Source organism: Pan paniscus, chromosome 10 (genome assembly GCF_029289425.2).
Source record: "Pan paniscus chromosome 10, NHGRI_mPanPan1-v2.0_pri, whole genome shotgun sequence".
In the NCBI taxonomy this organism is placed as follows: domain Eukaryota; kingdom Metazoa; phylum Chordata; class Mammalia; order Primates; family Hominidae; genus Pan; species Pan paniscus.
In genome coordinates, this window is record NC_073259.2 from 122,435,158 (window position 1) to 122,460,958 (window position 25,801).

The window sequence follows — 25,801 nt, forward strand, 5'->3', positions numbered from 1 at the left end:
ATCACCTTGTTTTTGAGTTGAATATGGAGCATTCTGTGATGAGCAGTCGGCTGATCAGTACCAGTACCCAGCTCTGTACTGATGGGGCCAATGTATCTCATTACAGGAGCTTCATCCCTTCCTCCTCAAGGTAGACAGGAGTGTCCCATCTTTCTCACAGACTCATTTCGATGAACAAACAACAAGCTAGATTTTATTTACTAATTCTACTTCTAGTTACAAAGATAATTCATCTTCATCATGAGGAAAACTGGGACATCCCAAAAGAACAAAGAAAATTTGAACACCCGCAATCCCATCACTGTTATTGTTATACGTCCTAAGAGTGCTTTTGTTTCCTTTCAAGTGTGAATGTATGCTGGTGTGTTTAATCAAATTGAGAAGCTGCTGTGCAAGCTACTTGAAGCTTCTTTAGCTTGCAGTGAATCTTAAACATCTTCTCCACAAATGTGTTTCTTCTTTTTTTATTTTCTTGAGACGGAGTCTCACTCTTGTCATCCCAGCTGGAGTGTAGTGGCATGATCTCGGCTCACTGCAACCTCTGCCTCCCAGGTTCAAGCGATTCTCCTGCCTCCCGAGTAGCTGGGATTACAGGCGTGCACCACCATGCCCAGCTAATTATTGTGTTTTTAGTAGAGACAGAGTTTCACCATGTTGGTCAGGCTGGTCGTGGACTCCTGACCTCAGGTGATCTGCCTGCCTCGGCCTTGCAAAGTGCTGGGATTACAGGCGTGAGCCACCACACCTGGCCCACAAATGTGTTTCTTAATGGCCATGTGGTATTTCATCATGCACTAATTTATTTAACCAACTCCATAGTATTGGATATTAAGGCTGTTTCCTATTTTGCATGATTTTAAAAAATCATGATAGACTTCCCAGAAAATGTTTATATACATCTCTGATTATTTCCTTCAGACCAATTCCTCAAAGCAGAATTATCAGACTAAATGATTTGCACATTAAGACTTTTGATACATTTTGCAAACTCTCCTCCCAAAGGTTTATCTAGTTTGTATTTCCAACCATTAGTTTATGAGATTTCCTACTTTCTCATTAGCAATAGGTAATATTATTTTTTAAATATACATTTGCCAAGTCAATGATTTAAAAAATTATATTTAACTTGAATTTCATTGATTAAAGTCTTTCGGCCGGGTGCAGTGGCTCACGCCTGTAATCCCAACACTTTGGGAAGCCAAGGCGGGTGGATCACCTGAGGTCGGGAGTTCAAAACCAGCCTGACCAACATGGAGAAACCCCATCTCTACTAAAAATACAAAATTAGCTGGGCATGGTGGCACATGCCTGTAATCCCAGCTACTCGGAAGGCTGAGGCAGGAGAATCGCTTGAACCCAGGAGGCAGAGGTTGTGGTGAGCCGAGATTGCGCCACTACACTCCAGCCTGGGCAACAAGAGCAAAACTCCGTCTCAAAAAAAAACATAAATAAATAAATAAATAAATAAAGTCTTTCAAGCATTTGTTGAACATCTGCTGTGTTAAATACTTTGCTGGAAACTTTCACAGATATTATCTCAAATGCACAACAGTTCTTTGAAGCATGTAGAATATCTTCTCTCTTTTTTTTTTTTTTTTGTAGAGACAGGGATCTTGCTATATTGCCCAGGCTTATTCCTGGGCTTCAGCAATCCTCCAACCTTGGCCTCCCGAAGTGTTGGAATTACAGGCATGAGCCACCAAACCCAGCCAATTATCTCCTTTTTATAGAGGAGGAAACTTAAGGCTTGGGCTAACTTAGGTTTCACAGTAAGCCCTGCCACACACCAGCTGTGTAATCTGGGGGGGAGTTTTCAACCTCTCTGAGCTCAAGAATACTAATGAGCTGACCCTCTTGAAAGTTCTTGTGTTTCTTCTGCCCTATAAGCTTGGGTCCTAAACTGTAGAGGACCAGGAAGCCAGGCGGATGCTGTAATATTCCTCTCCTGAGTACAAAAAAACCTACCATCTCACACATCCAGAGTCTGTCCTCTGCAACTTTAGAAATTACCTGGAAAGGAGCCTATCACAATTAGTAGGTCCTGTATGAGTAAAGATATCGACCGCGCATAGTAGAACCTTCCTACATGATGAAGGCATGTGAACTAGGTGATTACTACCCACTGACAAACCTACATCTCATTCCTCCATCACAATTTCTGCCTCAGGACTTTGCACAAGTTGTTCCCTCTCTCTGCAATACTTTTCCTCCCAACCTTTTACCTGATTAATTCCTACTCATCATTAGGGCTGTGCTCAAGAGTCACCTCCCCCAGATGGGGTTAGGACCCCTTGCCTTATCCCTTTATGCCATTGGGCACTCTGTCTTTGTAGTAATTTCCACCACTGCAATCCACTGAGGATGCACGTAATTTCCTAAGGGCTATTTCTCTCTCTCACTAAATCATAAGTTCCAAAGGACACAGCCCCTCTCTTTTTGTTCACTGCTGTGTCCCCGGTACTTACCACATGTCCAGTCTAAAGCAAGCACCCACCAAATACATTATAGGACTGTAACAATGTGCATTGTGTGCCTTGCCATGGTTTTATCAACACCATGATGAAACTACATTAACTCTTGGACATTGCATCCTTAATCCTACTGATTCAGTGAAAAGATCCACTATAACAATCATTTAGAACCCAAAGAGGTTAACCTGTATTGCTTATGAAATGACAGTGTCCCTTGTCTGATTTGTGAAACTTGCTGTGAACATGCTTTTAATGATTTTCCAATGGTGGCAACTGTTTGAGTGGTGGGGTGGGGACGCAGATTCCTAATTTGGATGATGTTCCTCTGAAAGCATAAGACTGACTGTTGTATAGAGTTGATAAAATTAGTTTCAAAGGCAATGTCTTCAAAGGCAACTTTTTTTTTTTTTAACTGAACCCATCAGAATAAATATCTATTTGGAGCACAGTCAGAACCTGTTCAGTGAAACTTTACTAATGCAGTCCTTTGGGGGAACAGGAAAGCCATTGACCTAGTTTCTCCATTGCACTTGAAAGAAGCTGAATTGTCATTTCTTTATAATTAATTCACACTTCTCAGGGCTTCTTTGCCTGGGAAAGGTCCCAGGGGACCTGATTAAATGAATAACTTGTAATCAACAAGCCAATTGTTTCTTTTTCAAGGGGATGTGGCATATTTGATAGCTCTTGATAATTTGAGGGTTGCGGGCATCAAAATTACAAAAACAGAACAAATTTGCTGCACAAATGTACTCACCAATTTGCTGCTCTCTTCTGTCCCATATGTGTTTTAGAGCTCAAGTTCACAAATCCTAGATCCATGGATTTAAAATCAATATCTGATTCACTGATGGTTCATAAAGTTATTTACAGTAGAACCCCCAAAACGCCTGGCTCCAACAATTAATTCAGAGAAAGAGATTCTTGAAAAACCCAAACATTAGGTGTTACATATAGTATGACCGATACCATTTTAAATCGGTTGGAATTCCTAAAGACTTTTCTTCTCCAGTGCCCACACAAATTCCATTAAAACAAGTAACCTCGTTCCAGGGATATAAACCAGTGGATCATATATTCAGCTTCATCACACTCAAGGACAATGGATCCCAAATTCTCCTGCGACGGGCATGAGAAATCACGTGAGGTGAGAAATTCACATGCAAGACAACCTCTTCCTGTTTCCTCCACTTCCTATCCCCTCTATTCAGTCGGTAGAAAGAACAGGAAAAAAAAATGGGTGTTCAAGTTCCTTGTACTTGTTTAAGCACATGGTATTTATTAGGCATTAATTGGCACACAAATATAAGGCACGAGTACTTAATCCTCACCCTCCCCCCTTAGCAACATAAAGAGACATAATCGCATAGGGACACTCACTTACAAACACACTCACACTCTCTCACGTACTTAAACACACTCAGCCTCACATCTTACCCTGTTCTCTTTATTAGGGTCTGTTTATAAAAAAGGAAAAAAAATTTCTTTTTAATCAAAAAAAGCAAAGCACATTCGAAAGAGGAAAAAAACAAAAAAACAAAAAAACACAAACTTGGTTTTGAGTATCAATAAAATTAAAAGCTCTTGGCCAGCTCCTATGCTGGGTTTCATTTCATGTTATTACTTAATTAGAATTCCTATTTATAAATAAATAGTACCTGTAAAATATTACATCCGAAGAACCCTACCATAACACTTTGCTTACACACTTTTTTTAATACTGTTTTCGGCTTTCAGTAAACACAGTTTTGTGTCGGCATTGGTGTGGGCGTGGTTTCTTTGGAGAGATATCATCGGTGACTGTGTCTTGCCTCTTCTGTAGGAATTGTGCATTTTGCTTGACATCCAGTTTGGGTTGTTGGTGATGGAGGTTTGGAAGGTTGGGGCTGGCCTTGTTTTTTTCAAAAAAATTTTTTTTAATCAGGAAGAATATTTATTTTGGCTTTTTGTCCACAACTCTTGTCAACACAGAGCTTGCACTGTTATCACAGTCCTGCCTACATGTAAATGGGGGCTTTTTAAGTTTTTCAAAGCAAGCTTTCCAGAAGGGAAGCGATAGGCCACGTTTTAGCGACAGACAGCTGGAAAGACAGAGCTGGCAAGATGGTAGGGCTGAATAAGATAGGATGCCAGGGAGCGTCAGTGTTATCCTGACTCCATGGGTAAGTAGAGGCAAAACTGAGCACGTGATATTGGAGAAGGCAGGACAAAACCAAAGCAAATGGGGACATACGGAGGCTTTTCAGAAACATCACATGGCAGAGGTAGGTGCTTTTCTTAGTGAAGGGGAAACGTAAATTTAGGTTTCAGGGATGGTTTACTTGAAGGGAATCCCGCAAGTACATATTTTGAAATATACTTGCCTCAGACCTCCCCCCAAATAAGGGACTGGGTCCCATTAAGAAAATTGAAAGAAAAAATATATTATCATTTATTATATAACAATGTCAACATTAACACCAAGACAGGGACAGACTCCAACTACGCACTAGGGAAAAACACTCAATGAGGCAAGACTTTCTAGAGCCCAAAAGAAGGAATGGGGGAAGAGATCTGGGGAGTAGCGTGAATGTGGCTGGTTGATGAGTGTGGTGGTAGTGGGGGGGTGGGACTCATCTTTTTGTGTTTGTTTTTTTAAGTTTTGAGACAAAACAAGAAAGTCACATTTTTAAAACTGTGGTTTCAAGCTACTGATTAGATCAGCATCCAGCGACCTTGAGTGCAGATGTGAACATTGGGTGAAATGAAAAATCTTGTCCGTGGGGTTCTCTTGGCTACTGTCTCTCTCCTTCTCTCTCTTTCTCCTCTCTCTCTCTCTTTCTCTAGGAAATGTCTGTTGTGAAGCAGGCCTCACTTTAGCTATTGTCGCTCCACTCTGGCACCATGCCAACTCCATGCACAGAGTGGTACTGATGAGGGGATAGAGTCCTTGGCACGCCATGAGAGTAGAGAAACTCAGGGGGCTGAAGGGTGCCAGGGGACTGCAGGCCAGTCTGAGGCCCACACTGCCTGACCACAGGCTGGTGGGCCACGGAGGTCTGGTGCTGGAACATTCCCTCTCCCAGCTGTGGGGAGCCATGGTTGGCCATGCCAGCCAGCCGAGGGACCAGGGGCCCCGAGGTGAAGTGAGCAGAGAAGTGCTGGTAGGGTAGCCTGTCCATGGGCTGCACGGTGGTGACGGTGCAGCTGCTGTAGGAAGGCATGCTTGGCCACGTGTTGCAGCTGATGTCCTCCAGGCTGGGCACAGGCTCGCTGGGGGGCGCAGAGCTGGCATACATGCAGGCCTGCCGCTGTGCCGACTCTGTCCTGTAGGAGGCACCCAGGCCCTGCTGCTGAGGATAGCTAGAGCGGTAGAAGGAATCTTCTTCACTGGGTGATGTCTCCATGTAGGGCTTCTTATAGGGATGGTCTGTGGTGGAACATTCTTCCTCTGTGAAGACAGGAGAGACAGCAGTGAGGCCAGGAGCAGGCACCAGGCAGCTAAAAGTGGAGACAGTTATTTGGCCAAAGTACTGAAGAATAAGGCCTGAGAGATTGTTAGCCCTAACCGCCATTCTGAAAACAAAAAAAGGGGGGTGGATTGTAATGGTTAAGGCCTTGGGCTATGGAGTTCTATGCAAACAGTTTGACCTTTCTGGGTTCAGCTTCTTCATCTGTAAGATGGAAAGGGTAGGAAATAGCACTTCCTACAAAGGGCAGTGTTGAGAATTAAATGGGAAAATACATGAAGCACTTAGTCCAGAGCCCAGAAACACTCAATAAATAGCAACTAACCAGGTGCAGTTGTGCACGCCTATAGTTCCAGCTGCTCGGGAGGCCAAGGAAAGAGGATCACTTGAGCCCAGGAGTTTGAGACCAGCCTGGGCAACATAGTGAGACCCCCCATCTCAAAAATAAATAAATAGCAATTATTATTATCTTTCCTCTTCTCCAGCATGTAAATTTCATAAAAGCAGGACATTGTCTGCCTTATCCATGACTATATTCCCAGAACCTAGTAAACACCTACTATTAACAATAGCATCAAAAATAAGTCAAAACAAACATATACAGGGTGTACTCTGCGTAGCACAATTCTAAGCACTCTCCATGAAGTAACACATTTAATCACAACAACCCTACCAGGTGGGTTTTACTATTATCCTCATCTTACAGATGAGAGAAAAAGGACTCACGGAGGTTAAGAAACTTGCCCAAGGTTTTACATGGCTGATAAACAGTAGAGCCAGGATTAGAATCCAAGTAGTCTGACCACAAAGTCCTTGTTTTTCACTGTCTTGATACATAGAGAAAGCATGCAATAAATATTTGTATGATGGATGGATGGATGGATGGATGGATGCATGGATGCATGGATGAGTGGGAGGGAGCTTGAATGAATGTTCAAATTCTTTCCTGATTCCTTATGTAAGCATGTGCCTAGTTAGTATTTGTTAAGTTGGTACAAGTTAATGTGTTTCTGTTTCCTGCTGAGCAAGTCCCTTCCCTTCCCTGTGTACTAGTTATTTCCTAGTGTAGGGAAGTGGAGATAGTTTTGTCTCTGAAAGGGGGTCTCCTTTCACCACTTTGGGGCCATTGTCCCCTTTGAAAACAAGCAAAAGTGTAGGGCTCTTTCCTAGAAAACTACATTGAAACACAATATTTTGAAAACTGCATGTGCATACAAGGCTTTGCATACAATTTCAGGGGGTTCAAAGACTCCCTAAAACCCAGACCCCAGGTTAAGAAGCCTAGACATGTCTGGATTTGAATCAGGCTCCTTTACTTAATATCTGTGTGATACCAGCAGGGCATCTACACTCAGAGACTCATCATCATCTCTGAATCAAAGTGAGTAATACTTACCTTACTGGGTAGCTAAGAACTAAGATTGAGCATGTAAGTCTCCTGATTTCCATCAACATGAACAGCTCTTATTGCAGGGGTAACACCACCAGTCAAGCTCATGGCAGACATAACTCACAATAATACCCTCAAAGTATTCCCTTCGGGGGAAGCAATACTTGGGGATATCTACCAAAGTATAAACCTCAACACAGACTCATTACTTATCTGAAATTTTACCTTCCAAACTGAAAATTCTCTTTCCTCATCTTTCTGTCTCTTTCTAGTCAAAAAATGTTAAGAAATTATGTCTGTCTTTGGAGAAGTGAAGAAAAATGAAACACTGGGGCATCCAGGCAACTCACTGTGATGGCTCATGGCCATGAAAACAGAATGCTGAACTAAATAACAAGAGGAAATGATCAGAGCTATTATTTATTGAGTAGCTACTACATGACCTTACTCTTCATCTCACAGTAATTCCTCAAGGTGTCTGCTGTAATGCCTGTCTCATAAAGGCAGAAACTAAAGCTCAGAGAAGTGACTTGCCCAAGGTCACATGGCTGAGAAGGAACAGAGGCTGGAATCTAAGCCAGATTGGATTGACTTTGCCTACACACCTTGCTTCCAACTCTCTAGATTTCTAATATCCAGTGCCACTCATGCAATCATACAACAGATAATTACTGAGCTGCTCCAAAGTGCTAGGTATTGTGCCAGGTGCTGGAGATAGAGTGGTGAACATGATCCTGTTTTTGGTGCATGTCCTCAATCCCAGTCTATCCTACCATGAGCAGTAAGTGAGGGAGGCTGACACTCTGTGACTGAGAGGTGGTCCTCAGATATAAAGACACAAGTAAGCCATTGACTCAAGACTAAATCCTTTGGCTTTGGACTGGTTTGTAAAATAGCTCCCAAACCCAGGTAGAGTAGCTTGGGTTTGGATTCCACCAATCAGCTCCATTTGTATCAATGTCCAAGTGACACCCACAGATAAGCCAAAAGTATCCACAAACAAAACATATCTCTTAGGGTTGTGCCCACTTAACAGCAAGTAAACTTATTTCCACTAGACTCTTTCTGGGCCACGTCTGGGACCTATAGGATACCAAAAAAATTTGTACCAAAAATAAAAAAAAGAAAAACACACTCTTCCAGGTGTTCTATCTACATCATGCCAACCATGCAGATGTTTGAAAACATCCAGATGAATGAACGGCCACATTTTTCACCTTTTAACTGTGCGGGGTTTTGTTTGTTTGTTTGTTTGTTTGTTTGTTTGTTTGTTTGTTTTGGAGGCTTGAAGATATTGCTATACTCAGCTTCTTTTTGTCCTCACCACCTCCTCCCTTGATTCCTTTCCTTCAATTCTTCCTTCCTTCCCCCAGATTCATAAACCTGAGTGTTTCCATTGTTGCTGGAATCATAACCTTTGGGTTTTCCATTTAACCAGGGTGTTACCCTTTTCAATAATAGAAAGTACAGCTGCAGGGTACCCTTGGCAAGAGGAAAAAAAAACAAGGCAAACTAACTATTCTCAAGTGTCTGATCCCCTTTCAGACTTGTTACAAGTAAAAAAGGAAGAATAATAAGAAAACGGCCGGAACACATTTTGGAAAATCGTAAAATTATACATTCCAGTCTTTAATACCCCAAAGATCTAATGCAGAGCACTAAGAAAAACTCAATCTTGGCTTATTGATGAAAGCAGGTCCTGAACATTCTCAAATTCCTCTCAGGCCTCATCATATTGTAAAGAAATTCCAACTCAAGGATCCAAATTTCAGGTCAGTCATGATAAATGCTCTGGATGTAATCTCTGTGTTTATTTTGGTTATGGCTCAGTTTCTTTCTTTTTTCTCTTCTTTGAGAGCCCAATAACTGTTCAACAGCAAAGACCTATCTCCAGCCAAGTCATGATTAACTTTCAGGGTTGGTAAATGGGCTATATTTAAGTATCAAGTCTTCTGATGAGATGAGTCCACAACTCGGCTTCAGAAAGTTGCATATTAAGAGTGGTCAGTTATATTGCAACTATCCTAAACCGAAATGAGTCTCTTAGGTAACAGTAAATTCTTCCTGATTCTGACCACTCATTATGGCATGGCACTGTAGAAAACCCTAGTAGTTTGGATTTTTCTAGATATTTTTGATTCTGGATAAAGTGACTTTAGTAATGCATCCAGGGCACAGATATTAAGGCACAGAGTTACAGCTCCAATGCTCACTGGCCATGTGACTGGATGAATCACCAGGTCATTCCAATCTCAGTTCTTGATTGTAAATGGAGATAACACCTGAACTTTTTATGAGATTTAATTGAGGTAATACTGAGGGCAGTTGAGTTTTTATCTTCCTTGCACATAAAGCATTCAAATCTTGTCTGTCCAAATGACCTGGGTCCATTCTCTTTTCCCTCTTTCTCTTTTGAAAGACTGGACAGATAGCTTTCTGAAAGTTGTCCCATACTTAAAAGTATTTGGGTAGATTACAGAGCTGGAAAGCTCACAGAGTGCTTTTAAATACTAATCCTATTGAGCAAATATTTTCATTATTCCCAAATGGGTCATTTCTCTTGCCAATTCAGTTCATTCAGATGAAGAACCATTGGCGAGTCTTCCCAGACAGAGACCCTGAAACTCAGAGTAGTAATCTTTCTAGCTGAGTGACCTTCAGCAAGTTGGGAAGGTGGCTATAATTCAGGTCTTCTGACTCACAAAGCAGTGCTCATTCTGACAGATGGCCCCAGGCTTTCCATTTCATGCAACCCTACATGCTCAGCCAACATGAAAAGGTAGCAAACCTTGACTCTTATGGATGAGTGGGTGGATGAGTAGATGGATGGATGGGAGGATAGATGTATGGGTGGGTGGATGGGTGGATAGATGAATGAGTGGGAGGATTGGTGGATGAGTGGGTGGATGGATGGGTGGTTGGATGGGTGGATGGATGCATGGATGGGTGGGTGGGTAGATGGGTGAATGGATGGGTGGGTTGATGGATGAGTGAGTGGATGGGTAGGTGGATGGGTGGGTTGATAGATGGGTGGGGGGATGGATAAGTGGGTGGATGGATAAGTGGATGGGTGGGGTGATGGGTGGATGGATGAGTGGGTAGATGGATGAGTGGGTGGATGGATGAGTGAGTGGGTAGATAGATGAGTGAGTGGGTAGATAGATGAGTGATGGATGGGTGGATGGATGAATGAGTGAGTGGGTGGATGGGTGGGTGGATGGGTGAATGGTGGGTGGATGGATTGGTGGGTGGGTGGATGAGTGGGTGGATGACTTTTTGTTGTTGTTGTTTTTGTTGTTGTTGTTATTTGTTTTTGGTGTCCCCATGCTCTTAGCATAAAGTAGGAAGGGTTGGAATGGTATCGTGCGAAGATTCTCAACGAGAAATCAAAAGACTCAGTTTGAAACATCACCTAGTCACTACCTGAAACCAATAAATTTACTTACTGGCTTATTATATGTCTCATCCAGTAAGAATTCAAGTTTCTTGAGAGTGGGAGCCTTTTCCATCATGTCCTCCACTTATCCCAAGCACCTAGCACAGTGTCCATTATACATTAAGTGCTCAATAAATAAAGATTAATCTGATGCATCCATCCCAGATCTGCCACTCATCAGCCACATAAGCTTAAAATCTAACCCTGTCTCTTGGTCCTCCATTAGACCCCTGCAAAATAGAGATGGGTGGCATCTCCCCTAGTTCAAAGACTGCTGCAGGGAACTGGAGAATCAGCAAAGGAATGGATGTGAAATCGCATTTTAAAACACAGCACTCAGAAAATGCACCCTGCAAAGCCCTTTTCCATATTGAATTCCCCTTCCCCTCTCAATCTCTAACTTTCCTTTGAATATCTGATTCAGCTCATGGCTTTGCTAGAATCTTTATTTGGGTTGCTTTTAGTTTCTAATGCGAGTGGGGGTGAGAGTCAGGGGTGGGAGGGAGAAAGACAGACAAGTTCTCTCCCAGGCCCTGGGGTCCTGGATTTGATTGAGTGGCATTGATAAAAGACCTTCCCGGCTTTTTTGGCTCAATCCATCGGGAGAGATAGTTTGGAGACAGCCGGTTCCAAACACAAGGAGCCCTCCGGCCTGCCTGGCCCTGTGACATTTCATTGGGCCTGACTCCTGGGCTCATTGGAAAGGAGACAGACAATGAGGGGAAGTCAGATAGTGGGGCAGGCAGGGGCCAGGGGGAAAACCACCCATGGAGTTATCACTTAACGAGAATCCCAACTGGAAGGAAACCTCGGCTGATTCCTTATCACTTTACAGTGTGGAGGCTGATGATGAATTGCTATTTGTTGTCTCCTAGGCAGGACAGAGAGCCCTCGGTTGGAATGTTCCCTGTCACTGGGAGCTCCCTTTTGGGGGTGGAGGGAGGTGAGAAGGGCAGAGTTTCTGGAAAGGTGAAAGGATTTCTCCAGGGTGCATACCCCATTCACCCTGAGCCCACAGGCCTCAGTATACATGCCGAGCTGGGCCACTCACGAGCTGGGTGACTTTGGGTAAGTTCCTCAGTGTTGGTTTCCAAATCCACAAAGAAGTGGGGTAATTCTTCACCTTGTTATCGCCAAGCAGCCACTAAGGCCTGATTCCACCCACATCTCCAGCTTCTCCCCACACCCTGGTCGGAGCCACCGTCTCCTGTTTCAGACCCCATGACAGCCTTTCAATGGGTCTCTGGTGCCAACTAAATAGTCCTGTGCTATCATAGCACAGTGACTGCTTCCAAATAAAGAACTTAGGCATGTTACTCACAAATTTAAATCCCTCCAATGGACGTGCACTAGTGGTAGGATAAAATCTGACATCTTTCATTAAAATGGCTTATACAGTCTGGCATCTCACTGGTCCCTGCCTTCCCCTCTAGCCCTCATCCCCCACCACTTTGCCCTTGCCTTGAGTGCCAACATCTCAGCCTTCTGTTCACTCCCCAGGGGGCAGGCTCTCCCTCAGCCAAGGGGCTTCATGCATGCTTTCCTCTATGTGTGGATACCCTCACACCTCCCCCTTCTCCTATCCAGCACTCAGTCTCCTCTGATCTCAGCCTCAATGCTTCCCTGATCACCTACCCTAGACTGACACTCCAGTTTGATATTCCTTAACACTTTGCATATCTCCTTTATAGCATTCAATCTTTATTTTATTTTATTTATTTATTTTTTGAGACAGGGTCTCTCTCTGTCACCCAGGCTGGAGTGCAGTGGTGCAATCACAGCTCACTGCAACCTCGAACTCCTGGGCTCAAGCAATCCTCCCATCTCAGCCTCCTGGGTTAGCTAGGACCACTGGCATGTGCCAACATGCCAGGCTGATTTTTTATTTTTTGTAGAGATGGAGTCTCACTATGTTGCCCAGGCTAGTCCCAACTCTTGGACTCAAGCAATCCTCCAGCCTCAGCCTCCCAAAATGCTGAGATTACAGGTGTGAGCCACAGTGCCAGGCTTCACAATTTCAATTAAGCAATTTATAATTACTTGTGTAATGTCCGACCTGCTTGCAACCATGTGAGCTTCATAAGGGCAGGCCTGTGGCAAGCACATGTTCATTGAGCACTTGTAGGTGCCAGACACTGTTCTAGGTGCTTTCTGTGGATGATCTCATTTCCTCTCATCACAACCATATCAAGCAGGTGCTATTGTTATCCTCATTTTGCACAAAAGATAGTTGAGGCCCAGAAAGGTAAAACAACTTGCCCATGGGCACACAGCTGCAAAGTGTCGTCAACTGTGAGTATTACTACAGTGGATCAGCCCCCAACTCCAGCTTCCCCAGTGGTCACTCCAAGTTGATTTTAAGCTCATCCAAGGATCCATCAAACACTCCATGAAAGTCAAGTCATAACCTAAGAGGTTTGTGAACCGTGCATTCAAAGCCTCCCTGCCGCATCCTTCAGGGATGCATTTATAAGGATGCTGCTGTAAATATTGAACCTAAAAAGCACCATGATCCTTTTTAACTTCTTCCTGCCTGTCTTTTGGTCTGGCATTAATTTAATCGATTAGAGCTCCCGAATTCAAACCTGGTGAGCTCTTAATCAGCATGTTTGACCCAGTCTCAAAGACAGATCTTCAGTGGAAAATGAAATTTTGAGATTGTAGCAGATGAGCAAAGGTAACCAAGACGGTATAGAGTGGTGGTGAAATGCACAGGTGTAGAATCTGCAGACCAGGCTGGGGTTCAAGAACCACTGGCAGTTTTTGTTTGGAACCTTTCTGAGCCTCAGTTTCCCCATTGATAAAGTGGGTTAATAATAGCATCTACTCCATAGTGTTGTCGAAAAAGCTTGGTCTGGGACTTAGGAAGGACACCCTTAAATATAATATATAACAGAATCTCTATTCAGGGACCTGTGTCCCATAGGACATTCTTAACCTCCTGCTCATGCCTAAAGAGGCAGACATATTTACAGGCATCTGGTCTCCAGTCCATCCGGCAGCAGACGTGCCGGGAGTCACGCCAGGGGGCCTGTTGGAGTGATATTGTTCAGGCCTTTGAGATTCAAGGAGTTTGGATTGGCTTCAGGTAAGTCTGGAAGTCAGGCCTCATCCAGGTCAGCTCCTAGCCCCATGTAAATACCAATGACAGCTCTTCCCTCCTTTAAAACGCAAGATTGGTAAATGTCAAATAGTCAAACTATGTTACTTTCCTCATGTAACCCCAGCTCCAGAAAAAGCTACCAAAGCATCCATTCCCATTGGTTGTTAGTGAGTTATTTTTTCCTAAAGGGCTAGGCACTGGGCACTGGATTCACAAAGGCTTGTGTTGACCACTGAGGCTGTGAGGTTCAACAGGCCACTTTGTAGATTAAAATTGGTGTCTTTTAGAGCAAAACAGCTACTACTTTCTGAGTCAACCCTGAGATAACATATGATGTGTATGATTTTTTGACATCTCTGCACCAAGCCTATGAGACAAGTCGTACCCTGAGCCCATATTTACAGATTTTTAAAAACGAGGCTTGGAAAGGTTAAGCAACTTGTCACTACTTATGAAAATTTTTAAATTGCAAAGGTGAACTTCATCCTGATTGATTCTGCAGACCACAGATGTAAACTTTAGCCTACCCCATCCCTTCTGTATCTGTCTTCTCAAGCTCTCACCTAGAGAGGCAGTCTTCTTTGGGAAGACTGATTAAATTAATGCCAGTCCAAAGACAAGAGGCAGATTCCTCCTGGGAATCACCTTCTGGAGTGATATCTGCCACATACCCAATCATAGCTACCACCTACTGGGTACTTGCTAACTATCAGATGCTTTAGGAAACATATCATTTACGAAGTGAGAAACTGAGGCTAGGAGAGGCTAGAACACCTGAGTGAGGTCACACAAGAAGCAGGGAGCAGAGATGAGATTCAAACCCGCATCTCTCTGTCCCCAAAGGCTGCAGTCTCCCCACCATACCATCTACAGCTCACACCAAGCAATGGTTCTATTGAGCTGAACTCCACCACACCACCTGTGCCAAACACTTCTATTCTGGCTCACAAGAAGGGCCACCAGAAAATTCTTTCTTTAGCTTAGCCCCTTTGGACTTGGATGACTTAGAAAAAAAAAAAAAGCCATTTATTTCTCATGTGGCAAAGAAAACTGCGGAATGCCTCAGCTTAGTAGATTTAAATGGGGGATGAGACGGGGAAAATCATTTGTGATGTGTGTGTGTGTGTGTGTTGGTTTTGATCAGGGGAAAAAAAAAAAAAAGAGTTCAAAATCCACCTGGGAGAAACACTGAAACATATGCCAGAGAAGCATTCATAGTCACAAGGGGTTTTCCTGCATCACGGCTTGTAATACCATCAGGGACCACTCAAGCAACCTCCCTGCCTACCAGAGGGAGTGACAAAATAAACTCCATTTTATCCTTTCCAGTCAATTCTTCCTCCTTAGCAGTTAAAAATAAAATAAGGCAGTCTAGGTTCATAAAAAGATACCCAAAACACATTCTAAAGTTTAAAAGAAAAAAAACAGCAAGTTGCAAAATACATACAGTGTGATTTCATCTATATTAAAAGTTTTTAAAAAAAATTTTGGGTGTGGTGGCTCAGGCATGTAATCCCAGCACTTTGGGAAGCCAAGGCAGGTGAGTCACTTGAGCCCAGGAGGTTTAGACAAGCCTGGGCAACACAGTGAGACCCTGTCTCTACAACAACAACAAAAATTTAGTACAGTGTGTGAACGCATGCCTATAGTCCCAGCTACTAGGGAGGCTGATGTGAAAGGATCACTTAAGCCCAGGTGGTTGAGGCTGCAGTGAGCCATGACTACACCACTGCACTCCAGCCTGGGTGATAGAGCAAGATCCTGTCTCAAAAAAAAAAAAAAAAAAGAAAAAAAAAAAGTAAAAATAAATCTAGTTCTTTCTCTGCACTCGCCACGTGTGTGTATGCATAAATGAATACAATAGGTCTGAACATTTCAAATAAGCTTTCTCCAAAGGAGGGGCTGAAACTGGGGGTAGGAACATGTCAAGGGAACTTTTTGTTTTAGCTGTTTGGTTTAAATTTCTTATCTCCATATATTTTTGTGGTGTTTACATTTTTAAATAAGTAAAGTAAATAAATGAATACTCCTCACCCCCTCACCCCCAACCCAAGGAAAGGAAAAGGTAAGAAAGAAAGCAAATTGACCAGGGGTGATCACACTCACCTTTCCTCTTGGTACAATGGTAAATTTGGCTATGCTCCTGGGGTAGTGGGTATGGGTTGGGTGGAGGCAGGAGGTCCTGGGAGGGGCCGGAAACACCATTCTCACACTGGTATTGGGAACCCAAATTGGATGAGGTGGAGAGAGCTCGAGACTCGCTGCTGAAAGGACTGTGGTTGGAGGCCACTTTTTGCCTCACGGTGCTCCTGGGGACCACGGGATATTCTTTACTGAAAGAGAAAAGATGGGAGATAACGCTTATCAGTGCCCTGATACAGATTTCCTGAGTGGCTGAACCAGGTATGAGAGAATCCACCAGAAAAGTCACAGAATAAGGGAAAAAAAGGGGTCTTTGATGAATAAAATGATCCAGTTATATTCATGTCCATCATATTTCACAAATGTATATTTGGGTACTAATTTTTCATGCCTTATACATTAGGCAAGTAGATTTACCAACAGTTCTATACCTCAGCAGAAAAGTAAATAAACACCCCCAGTTAAGAACCCCTTTTAACAATCAATAAACACACATGGTATTTTGAAATATGTCAATTTAGTCTATGTATGTCTTTAAATTCCCTAATTTGAAAGCTAGTTAATCTGAGTATTTATTGAGACTTAACCTGTGGGTGTCCATCTTTAAGGTGGGGCTCAGGTCATTGCCCAAAGTTAGTAAAAACTGGTAGCTGACAACCTAGGAAGGTCAGGTATAATCCTAAGTTACTCTCATCTAGATAGATTGCTGCTAGTGTCAGAATTTCCTCCTGAGCTTCTGTCCTTGTGGCCACTGATATACTTAACTTCTCCATACCTTAGTTTTCCCATCTGTAAAGTAGGGATAATGAATGTCCCCAGTTCAAAGGGCTGTTGATAGAAGAAACGGGTTAATGAGTTAACCATGAAAAGACTCAGAAATGTACATGGCACACAGTAAATGCTCAACAAATGGCAACCATCGTCATTACTGTTATTGTTTTGGGCAGAGAGAATAGAGGGAGGGAAAAAAGAGAGGGAAAGAAAATGAGAAAGAAGGAGGAACAAGGACATAGAAGATTTAAAAAGAAAGAAAGAAAAAAGAAACAAAAAAGGAAAGAAAGAAAAGAGAAAGAAAGAAAGAAAAGAAAAGAAAAAAACAGCATGGGATCTAAGATTACGCAGCTCCCAATTCAGGCCCCATCCCTATCCCTTACAGGCTGTGTGTCCATCTGACACACAACCCTCCCCTGAGCTTCAGGGCTCACACAGGCAAAGTAAGCATAATAAAAATTCCATGACATCATAGGTATAGCATCCCTCAATGTGCTCAAAATCTGGCCCCTCACACTCTTAGGACTGGTCCTCCACATTCCCTTACCTTCAGATTTCATACCAGGTGTTCCCATTTTTTTTCCTCAGAAGGACTCAGTAGAAACCTCTCCTGGGAAGAAGGAAAGTCGTGCTGTGCAGCACCAGGAGGCTCAAAGGAAATGAGAGAGGTGGGGAATGGATGGGATGTGGAAGGTTGCAGAGGAGTAGAGAGAAGGTTGGGGGAGGGGGTGGTGCTTCAAGATAGAAGGGACAAAGAGAGAAATATCCAAGTATGTGAGAGAAGAAGAGCTTGACCCCTAACATCCCATATCCAGCATTTAGGATGGGGATAGGGAATCTTGGGCATGGCATTTACAAACTGCATATATTGCTAAACAGCCATTTAAAACATATTTTGGTAACTATATTTCAAATATAATTGGCTTCTCTTGTAACCTATGTATTCTATTTCATGCATTTAATCATATTATTCTTAGAGATGATTCATAGGCTTCAACACACTGCCAGAGAGGCCCATGGCATCAAACAGTTTAAGAACCCCTATCCTAGAAGGAGCATGTGTCAGTAAATCCCAAACTTCAGTCAGACACAATTTTCACCATGACATAGAGCCATCTATTCTTTAACTTATGACATTTTAAAAATTAATCATTTATCTAAATAAGTTAAGCTTCACTATAAGTGATCATATCTGTGAAATTACAGGCTTGTGGTGCTAATTATAGTTCTTTTAATGCAATTAAGACGAATGTTTATGTGCCTATGGTCATAGCAACTCAGGAGGCTGAGGCAAGAGGATTGCTTGAGCCCAGGAGTTTGAGGCTGCAGTGAGCTATGACTGCACCATTGCACTCCAGCCTGGGTGACAGAGCGAAACCCTGTCTCAATCAATCAATCAATCAATCAATCAATGCTTAACTATTAAAATTAAAGAGTATACCTGAAATAATATCATGCGCAAAGAGCTACACGTAACGCATTTTGAAGGACCTTGAATTCATCCATTTCATCCTTTCTATGACTCTATGTGATAGGTATTATTTTTGATCTCATTTTACAGATGAGGAAGTTGAGGCCCAGGGAGATGAAGCAACTTGTTAGAAAGAGACACAACTAGAATTCTAATCCAATCATTTCCTCATAACTTTTGCATTGTCTCCTAATGATGTCTTTCAATTTTTACAACACAATATGCTTTTAGGGGAGCAGGGTTTTGGGGTACAAGACTCTTTCTACTTCTACCCCCTCAAGTGTGTGAACATCTCCACCCTATGTCCCTGCCTTTGTTTGTCATGTGAAAGCACACCAGAGTGGCCAGGCAGGAACACAGAGCATCTGCCAAGTTTCCATGAGTCTACAGACACCCTCAGGACACCCAGGGGTCTCCTAGCCCAGCTTCCCTGTGCCATCTCAGAACCAAAGCTGGAGCCATCCGAGCAGCCGCACCAGTCAGAATCTCCCCCTGGGGCCAGGAGGCTGAAGGGAGTGGAATTAGCTTTATAGCTCTTGCTTTGTGGTTCAAGCTACGTAATGGAAAAAAAAAGGAAAAAAGAAAAAGAAGAAAAATTATAATAACAATAAAACATTATAAAAGTTGTCAAAACTTGCTGGCAATTCTATTTAGATCTATTTAGTTCCAATATTTTGCTGTCAGAGCTCCAAGAGGAAGGGGGAAATCTCTTTTGGTTTTATATTTTTAATAGGAACAGTTTTTCTTTTTTAATTAAAGAAAATAACCTCCAAAAAATGTTGGCTGAGAGAATTTACAAGAGAATGTATCAATGGACTCCGTGGAATTCTCCGTTCCAGTACAGCCAAATTGCAAAATTGCTCTCTGGAAAGGCCAAGTCCTGCTTTTGATTACTAACACAGAAGTGGGAAAAGCAATATCATCCCAATAACCACTTGTCCCTCACAGCTTGTTTCCCTCTAAAGAGCCTGAAACATCATCCCCATCACCGATCATGAACATCTCTGTTAATGCCTGAAATACAATGTCCCCAAACCCCTCTGACAGGTGTCAAAATATGGGCATGGAATGGGGAAGTGACTTCTCAATCATTATAGAATTACACATGCAAAGGAAAGAAAATGTTAGAATCAAACAACAGCGGGGCAATTTTCACAGAGCTCATCCATGGATCAAAGGAACGGTCAACCAAAGAGACGTGGTTAGTATGACAGAAATCTCTAAAGTCCTCCGGATAAGAAGATAAAACTATTTTCTTCTACAGCTTAAGAACATCCATGAAGAAGCAAGGACACAAGAGAATTAAAGTGAAAGTTGAAAAGCCCTTCTGTCTCTAGAAATACGGCAGCAAAAGGAGCCTGCTCTTTTTTTAATCATCATCATCATCATTCTCATCTACATTGTTCTTCAAGTGCCTCCTAATGTTCCAGCCACCGTACTGCTTGACTTATATGCTTATCCTGATTTGATCCTGGCAAGAACCTCATTTCACAGGTACAGTTACATTTACATTAGAGATAAGAAAATGCAGATGGGCCAGGCACGGTGGCTCACACCTGTAATTCCAGCACTTTGGGAGGCTGAGGCAGGCAGATCACTTGAGATCAGGAGTTCATGACCAGTCTGGTCAACATGACGAAACCTTGTCTCTACTAAAAATACAAAAATTAGCTGGGCATGTACTTGGGAGGCTGAGGTAGGACAATCACTTGAACCTGGGAGGTGGAGGTTGCAATGAGCCAAGATCGCACCATTGCACTCCAGCCTGGATGACAAGAGTGAAACTCTGTCTCAGAAAAGAAAAGAAAACAAAGAAAAGAAAAGAGAAAAGAAAGAAGAAAAGAAAGAAAAGAAAAGGCAGGTACAGAGAGAGAGGTCAAGTGACTTGTCCCAGACCACACAGCTAAGAGGCAAAGTTGAGTCTCACCCAGGGTCAATCCTATTCCAAAACTCATGCTACCTAATACTTTAAAAAAAGCACACACACAGAAATGTATTTTCTCATAGTTCTGGAGATGTGGGTGCTAGCATGGTCAGTTTCGGGTGATGCCTGTCTTCCTCGCTTCTGATGGCCGCCTTCCCTCAGTGTCCTCACATGCCAGGCAGGGAGGGTTAGAGTGGGGGATGATCTCTCCCTCTCTCTCTCTCTCTCTCTCTATCTATCTTCCTCTTTTTTATATGGCCACCATCCTGTGAGATTAAAGCCCCACACTTATGACCTCATTTAACCTTTTTTTTCCTATCAGTTATCATGTTTATTTTTTTCACGACATTTTTAAAATTTTTTTGTTTTGGGGGAATAGGTAGTGTTTGGTTACATGGATTAGTTCTTTAGTGGTGACTTCTGAGATTTTGATGGACCCATCACCCAAGCAGTGTACACTGTACCCAATATATAGCCTTTTATCCCTCATACCCCTCGCGCCCTTCCCTCCAAGTCCCTATATCAAGGGGAATGGTGGAATGGGGATGAGTGATAAAAGTCCCCATAAGCCCATTATATCAGCCACCTAACTAATACTTAATAATAAGCAATTGTTACCTCCATACCAACTACTTGGCAAATCCCACTTTATAAAGCATGCTGGTAATGAGAGAATTGGATATTGGCTCCACCCGGGCAATATCAAGATCTACTGATCTATCCTACCGTTTGCAGAAACTTTAGTTTGCAACAGTCAAATCTCACTGCTCTCTGCTGTATCAAGCAGCTACACCTGCATCCCATGGACAAGCTCTGACAAGAGTCTGGGACCCCCGACCCCAACACGAGCTGGGGGTCCTGAGTACCTCAGCTGGCCTTGGGTATCAGCGCCCACAGACCAGCTTCTCCCCAGCTCTGCCCTTCTCTCACGTTCTGTTCCACGTGAGCGAGTGCAATGAATGACGCCATTGTCGCTGGGTCTGGGTTGTAAAACGTTACAAGGGAATATTGAAATCCACGGCCAAACTGCATCCTCAGCCTCCCTCCAGCTAATGAACACCCGGGAGAACGTTTTCCACCACAGCCGACTGAATTGGCCTTTTCACGGGAGCAGGTGGCAGGGGCGCTGGCATGTTCAGATTTTTGTGTTTGTTTGTTTTCCCCTGGTGATCCTTACCCAATTTCTGGCAGCCTTTTTCAAACAACTAAAGCAGTGCACTGGGGCAAGGCGAGGGACTGTAAAATCCCTCTTCTCTTGGAGCAAATTCCTCTTCTCGATAGCATTTTAATCTGTGATTAAAATTAAAAAGGGGGCCACATCACCCCTTGAGAGCTTTCTTGATTTATTGACATTCTAATTCTAATACACTTGAGGAAGTTGTTCTGATCTAACATGCACGGACACGGCAGGGACTGCGGAGGGCACACCCAAGGCTGGATTTCGCCTAGTGCAAATAGTAAATAATCACTGGCTTCTTCAAGTCTGCAAAGTGCTTACTCAGTTTACACTACACCAGCAGGAGAAGGGCGCTGGGTACCATGTTGCTGATGAGAATAAGGGGACACAATGTTCTCACTTATAAGTGGAGCTAAAGAATGTGTACAACCTGGGCGTGGACATAGAGCATGGAATAACAGACATTGGAGGCTCCGACGGGTGGGAGGTGGGTGAGGGATGAGAAATTACTTAATGGATACAATGTACACTATTAAAGTGATAGTTACACTAAAAGCCCGACTTCACCACTATGCAATAGATCCAGGTATAAAAGCTACCCTTGTACTCTCTAAATTTATACAAATTTCAAAAAAGAATGGGGGTGAGGGCACAAAGAGGTTATAAAACTTTCCCATTGTCAGTTTTTTCTTTTGTTTTTAAGACAAACTCTCATGAACATAGCTCACGGTGACTTCAAGCTCCTGGGCTCAAGGGGTCCTCCTCCTTCAGCCTCCCAGGTAGCTGGAACTGTAGGCATGTGCCACCACACCCAGCCAATAGTTGTATTTTTTTTTTTTAGAGATGGGGTCTTGCTATATTGCCCAGGTTGGTTTTGATCTGGCCTCAAGTGATCCTCCCCTCTGCCTCCCAAAGCACTGGGATAATAGGCATGAGCCACCTTGTAAGGCCTAAATTTCCCATTGTTGACTCAACCATGGCTATATGATTTGAGGGGTGCCAAGAAACTCAAAGGCACTTCTCTCCCTGGCCTTAAGTACCCACCACTTGTAAAAATTTTGGTTTGGGGCCTTGGGTCCCACTTGTTAAATCTGTAGATAATATAGTATCAGAGTGGTAGCATCAAGCTCAGGCTCCGAAGTCAGGCCAGGTGAATGTGCCTTCCTTCAGTATCCAGCCACGAACTAGACCACTACGTTGCTGGCTAGTTTCTTCCTTTACCCAAGCCTCAATCTTCTGTCTATAAAATGGGGATAATAAAATAGCCACCTCTTTGGGGTTATAAAATGAAATGATGCATGGAAAGGCTTAGCGAATATATATACATATACACACACACACACACACACACACACACACACACACACTGGGGACACATTGCTCAATAAACACTATTTTGTAAATATACATTATTATATTTTGGAGCAGAGGTTCTTACCCAGCAAGGGCTTCAAATGGGTATGAATACCCAAAAATGTCAAATATTTAGAGCTGATCATTTTTACTAGGAAGAGGTTCACATTTGTATTGGCTACTCAAAAAGGGTCTGTGATTCAAAAAACGGTTTTGACTCAAACTATAGAGATGGTTCAGAAATCATGGAGAAAAGTCCTGGGCAATTCATGACATTACCCTTTGTCTCAGTTTCCCTGTTTGCATAACGGAGAACAAGAGGCCTATCTCATAGGGCAGGTGTGGATTCTGCGGGTAAAAGCCAGATGTAAAACTACAGACAACAAAGGACAATTCAAGCTAAACTTTGTAAAACTACAGACATAAAAGGACAATTCAAGCTAAAGTTTGTTTGTTTGTGTTTGTTTTTGAGACAGTCTCGCTCTGTCGCCCAGGCTGGAGTGCAATGGTGCAATCTCAGCTCACTGCAACCTCTGCCTCCCAGGTTCAAGCGATTCTCCTGCCTCAGCCTCCCAAGTAGCTGGGACTGCAAGCACCCACCACCATGCCCAGCTAATTTTTGTATTTTTAGAAGAGGCGGGGTTTCACCATGTTGGCCAGGCTGGTCTCAAACTCCTGACCTTGTGATCCGCCCACCTCGGCCTCCCAAAGTGCTAGGATTATAGGCATGAGCCACCGCACCCAGCCTCAAGCTAAACTTTTAATGAATTTACGGTAATAATTCATCAAATAGTCTAGTACTGAATTGAACAGCCAATATTTTAGTCCAGTCTTGTAAACTAACCATTTAAACCAGCTTAACTATGACTTAGGTTTAGTCTTTTCTTTTACATGATTTTGGAACAGGGGTAGGGTGGTGAGAAGGAGTCCTCCAAGGCCTCAATCCTTCTGGAAGCTGGAATGCTACAGCTTTCTCAAACTGCTTTCTGTACCAAAGGGATTGCCTTGGGGCATCCTTTGTTCTGGGGAAAATCATGTGGAGGCCACTGATGATCCAGAAGTAAGCCAAGGACTTCCTGGTGACCTTCGCTTCCGAGGATGACCTTGGCAAAGTCACCCAAAGCAACTATTTCTGAAGGAATGCTAAATGTTTTCTGTGCTAATATAAAAGTCTGCCTCATTCCCTGTTCAGAACAACTACAAGGTAGCAGGTCTCTTGGAAAACAAAATTTTAATGTGAGGATGTTAATTAGTGGAGTTGGGTGATTGGGGGACACGGCTTAGGGTGGGGATGGACAAAGACGAGAAACTTCCTCTAGGGGAGTTGGTTTCAAGCTTGGCTGCATACCATAATCACCTGGGAAATTAAAAATATATATATTGACACCCAAACTCACCCCCAGGGAATTTGATGTTATTGTTCTGGGGAACAGCATGGACACTGGGAGTTTTTAAAAGCTTCCCAGGAGAAAGAAGTCTTCCACAAAGAGTACACACTGGATGATCCTACTTATATGAAATTCTATAACAGACAAAACTAACCTATAGTGAAAAAAGTCAGGACATTGATTGCCTCTGGTGAAGAGAAGGAGGCAGGGAGTGACAAGGGGGCAGGAAATGAGAGAATTTTCTGGGGTGATGGGAATGTTCTATATTTTGATAGGGGCTTGGGTTTCACAGGTATGTGCATGTGCCAAACAGTGATAGGTGTACTTAAGATTTGTACATTTCACCCTATATAAATTCAACCTAAAATAAAGGAGTGTGAACAAAAATTGAGTCCTAGTTAATGATGTGCACACTGTAGTGTTTGGGGTAAAATGTACTCATGTCTGCAATTTAATTTGAAATGCATCAAGAAGGAGGGAGGGAGAGAGGGATGGAAGGATGGCTAGATGAATGGATGGATAGGTGAGTGGATGGAGGGATATGTGGTAGAGCAAATATATAGCAAAATTTTAATTGTGGACTCTAAGCAGTGAGTACATGGGCACTCATCGTACAATTCTTCCATGTTTCTCACATGCCTTCGATTTTTCATAATAGAACACTGAGGGGAGGACTACAGGTAATTCTAACGTTCATTGTGAGTTGAGTACTAAGTAAAGGGTTGCCTTTTGTGTAAAATGGCCCATACATGGGCTTTGTTTGCAGAAATACAATCACGTGTTCATCTGCATTCTCTAGTGCTCACTCATTCTCTAGAACCAAGGGATTACCCAAGTGTGACCAGGGGACACCTCCATCAGAGCCACTGGAGAAAACTGTTGAAGGGCAGTTTCCGACCCATCCCTGAAGCCACTGACTCAAACCTCTGAGAGTGAGACCTAGAAATCTTTTTTAACAAGCCCCCCAGGTAATTGTGATGTCTACCAAAAGTTTGAGAAACACTGCTCAATTGTGGATGAATGATACATACAACTCAATAGTGGTGAAAAAAATCCCATTAAAAAATGGGCAAAAGACCTGAATAGACATTTCTCAAAAGAAGACATACAAATAAATAAGAGGTATAATAAAAATGTACAACTTCATTACTCATTGAGGAAATACAAATCAAAGCCACATGAGATATATCACCTTACACCTGTTAGGATGGCTATTCTCAAAAAGACAAAAGATAACAAATGTTGGCAAGGATGTGGAGAAAAAGGAATCCTTGCACACTGCTGGTGGGAATGCAAGTTGGTGCGGCCACCATGGAACACAGTATGGAGGTTCCCAAAAAAATTAAAAATAGAACTATCAGCCAGGTGCAGTGGCCCACGTTCTGTCATCCCAGCACTTTGGGAGGCCGAGGCAGGAGGATCACTTGAGCTCAGGAGTTCAAGACTAGCCTGAGCAACATAGCAAGGTCTTGTCTCTACTGAAATTGAAAAACGTTAACAAGGCATGGTGGCACGTGCCTGTAGTCCCAGCTACTTGGATGGCTGAGGTGGGAGGATTGCTTGAACCCAGGAAGTGGAAGCTGTAATGAGCCCTGATCATGATACTGCACTCCAGCCTGGGCAACAGAGTAAGACCTTGTCTCAAAACAAAACAATATATAAATAACAGAAAAATAGAACTCTCATATGACCCAGGGATATATGTATATCCCTCTTCTAGATATAC

The 25,801-nt window shown here is 43.0% G+C and overlaps 1 protein-coding gene across 2 annotated transcripts in view; it reads right to left on the bottom strand.

The window, feature by feature from the left end:
* Nucleotides 1-3,724: 3,724 nt before the first annotated feature.
* The window catches only part of TBX5 (T-box transcription factor 5), a 54,072-nt gene continuing 31,995 nt past the window's right edge, over nucleotides 3,725-25,801 (bottom strand). For both annotated transcript variants that reach the window (XM_063593702.1, XM_003832427.6), the window contains exons 8-9: nucleotides 15,956-16,182; nucleotides 3,725-5,901 (exon numbers count right to left, since the gene is read on the bottom strand). In XM_063593702.1, coding sequence (XP_063449772.1) covers nucleotides 5,327-5,901; nucleotides 15,956-16,182 — 802 coding nt within the window. In that variant the 3' untranslated portion in view covers nucleotides 3,725-5,326. The remainder of the gene's footprint in view (nucleotides 5,902-15,955; nucleotides 16,183-25,801) is intronic.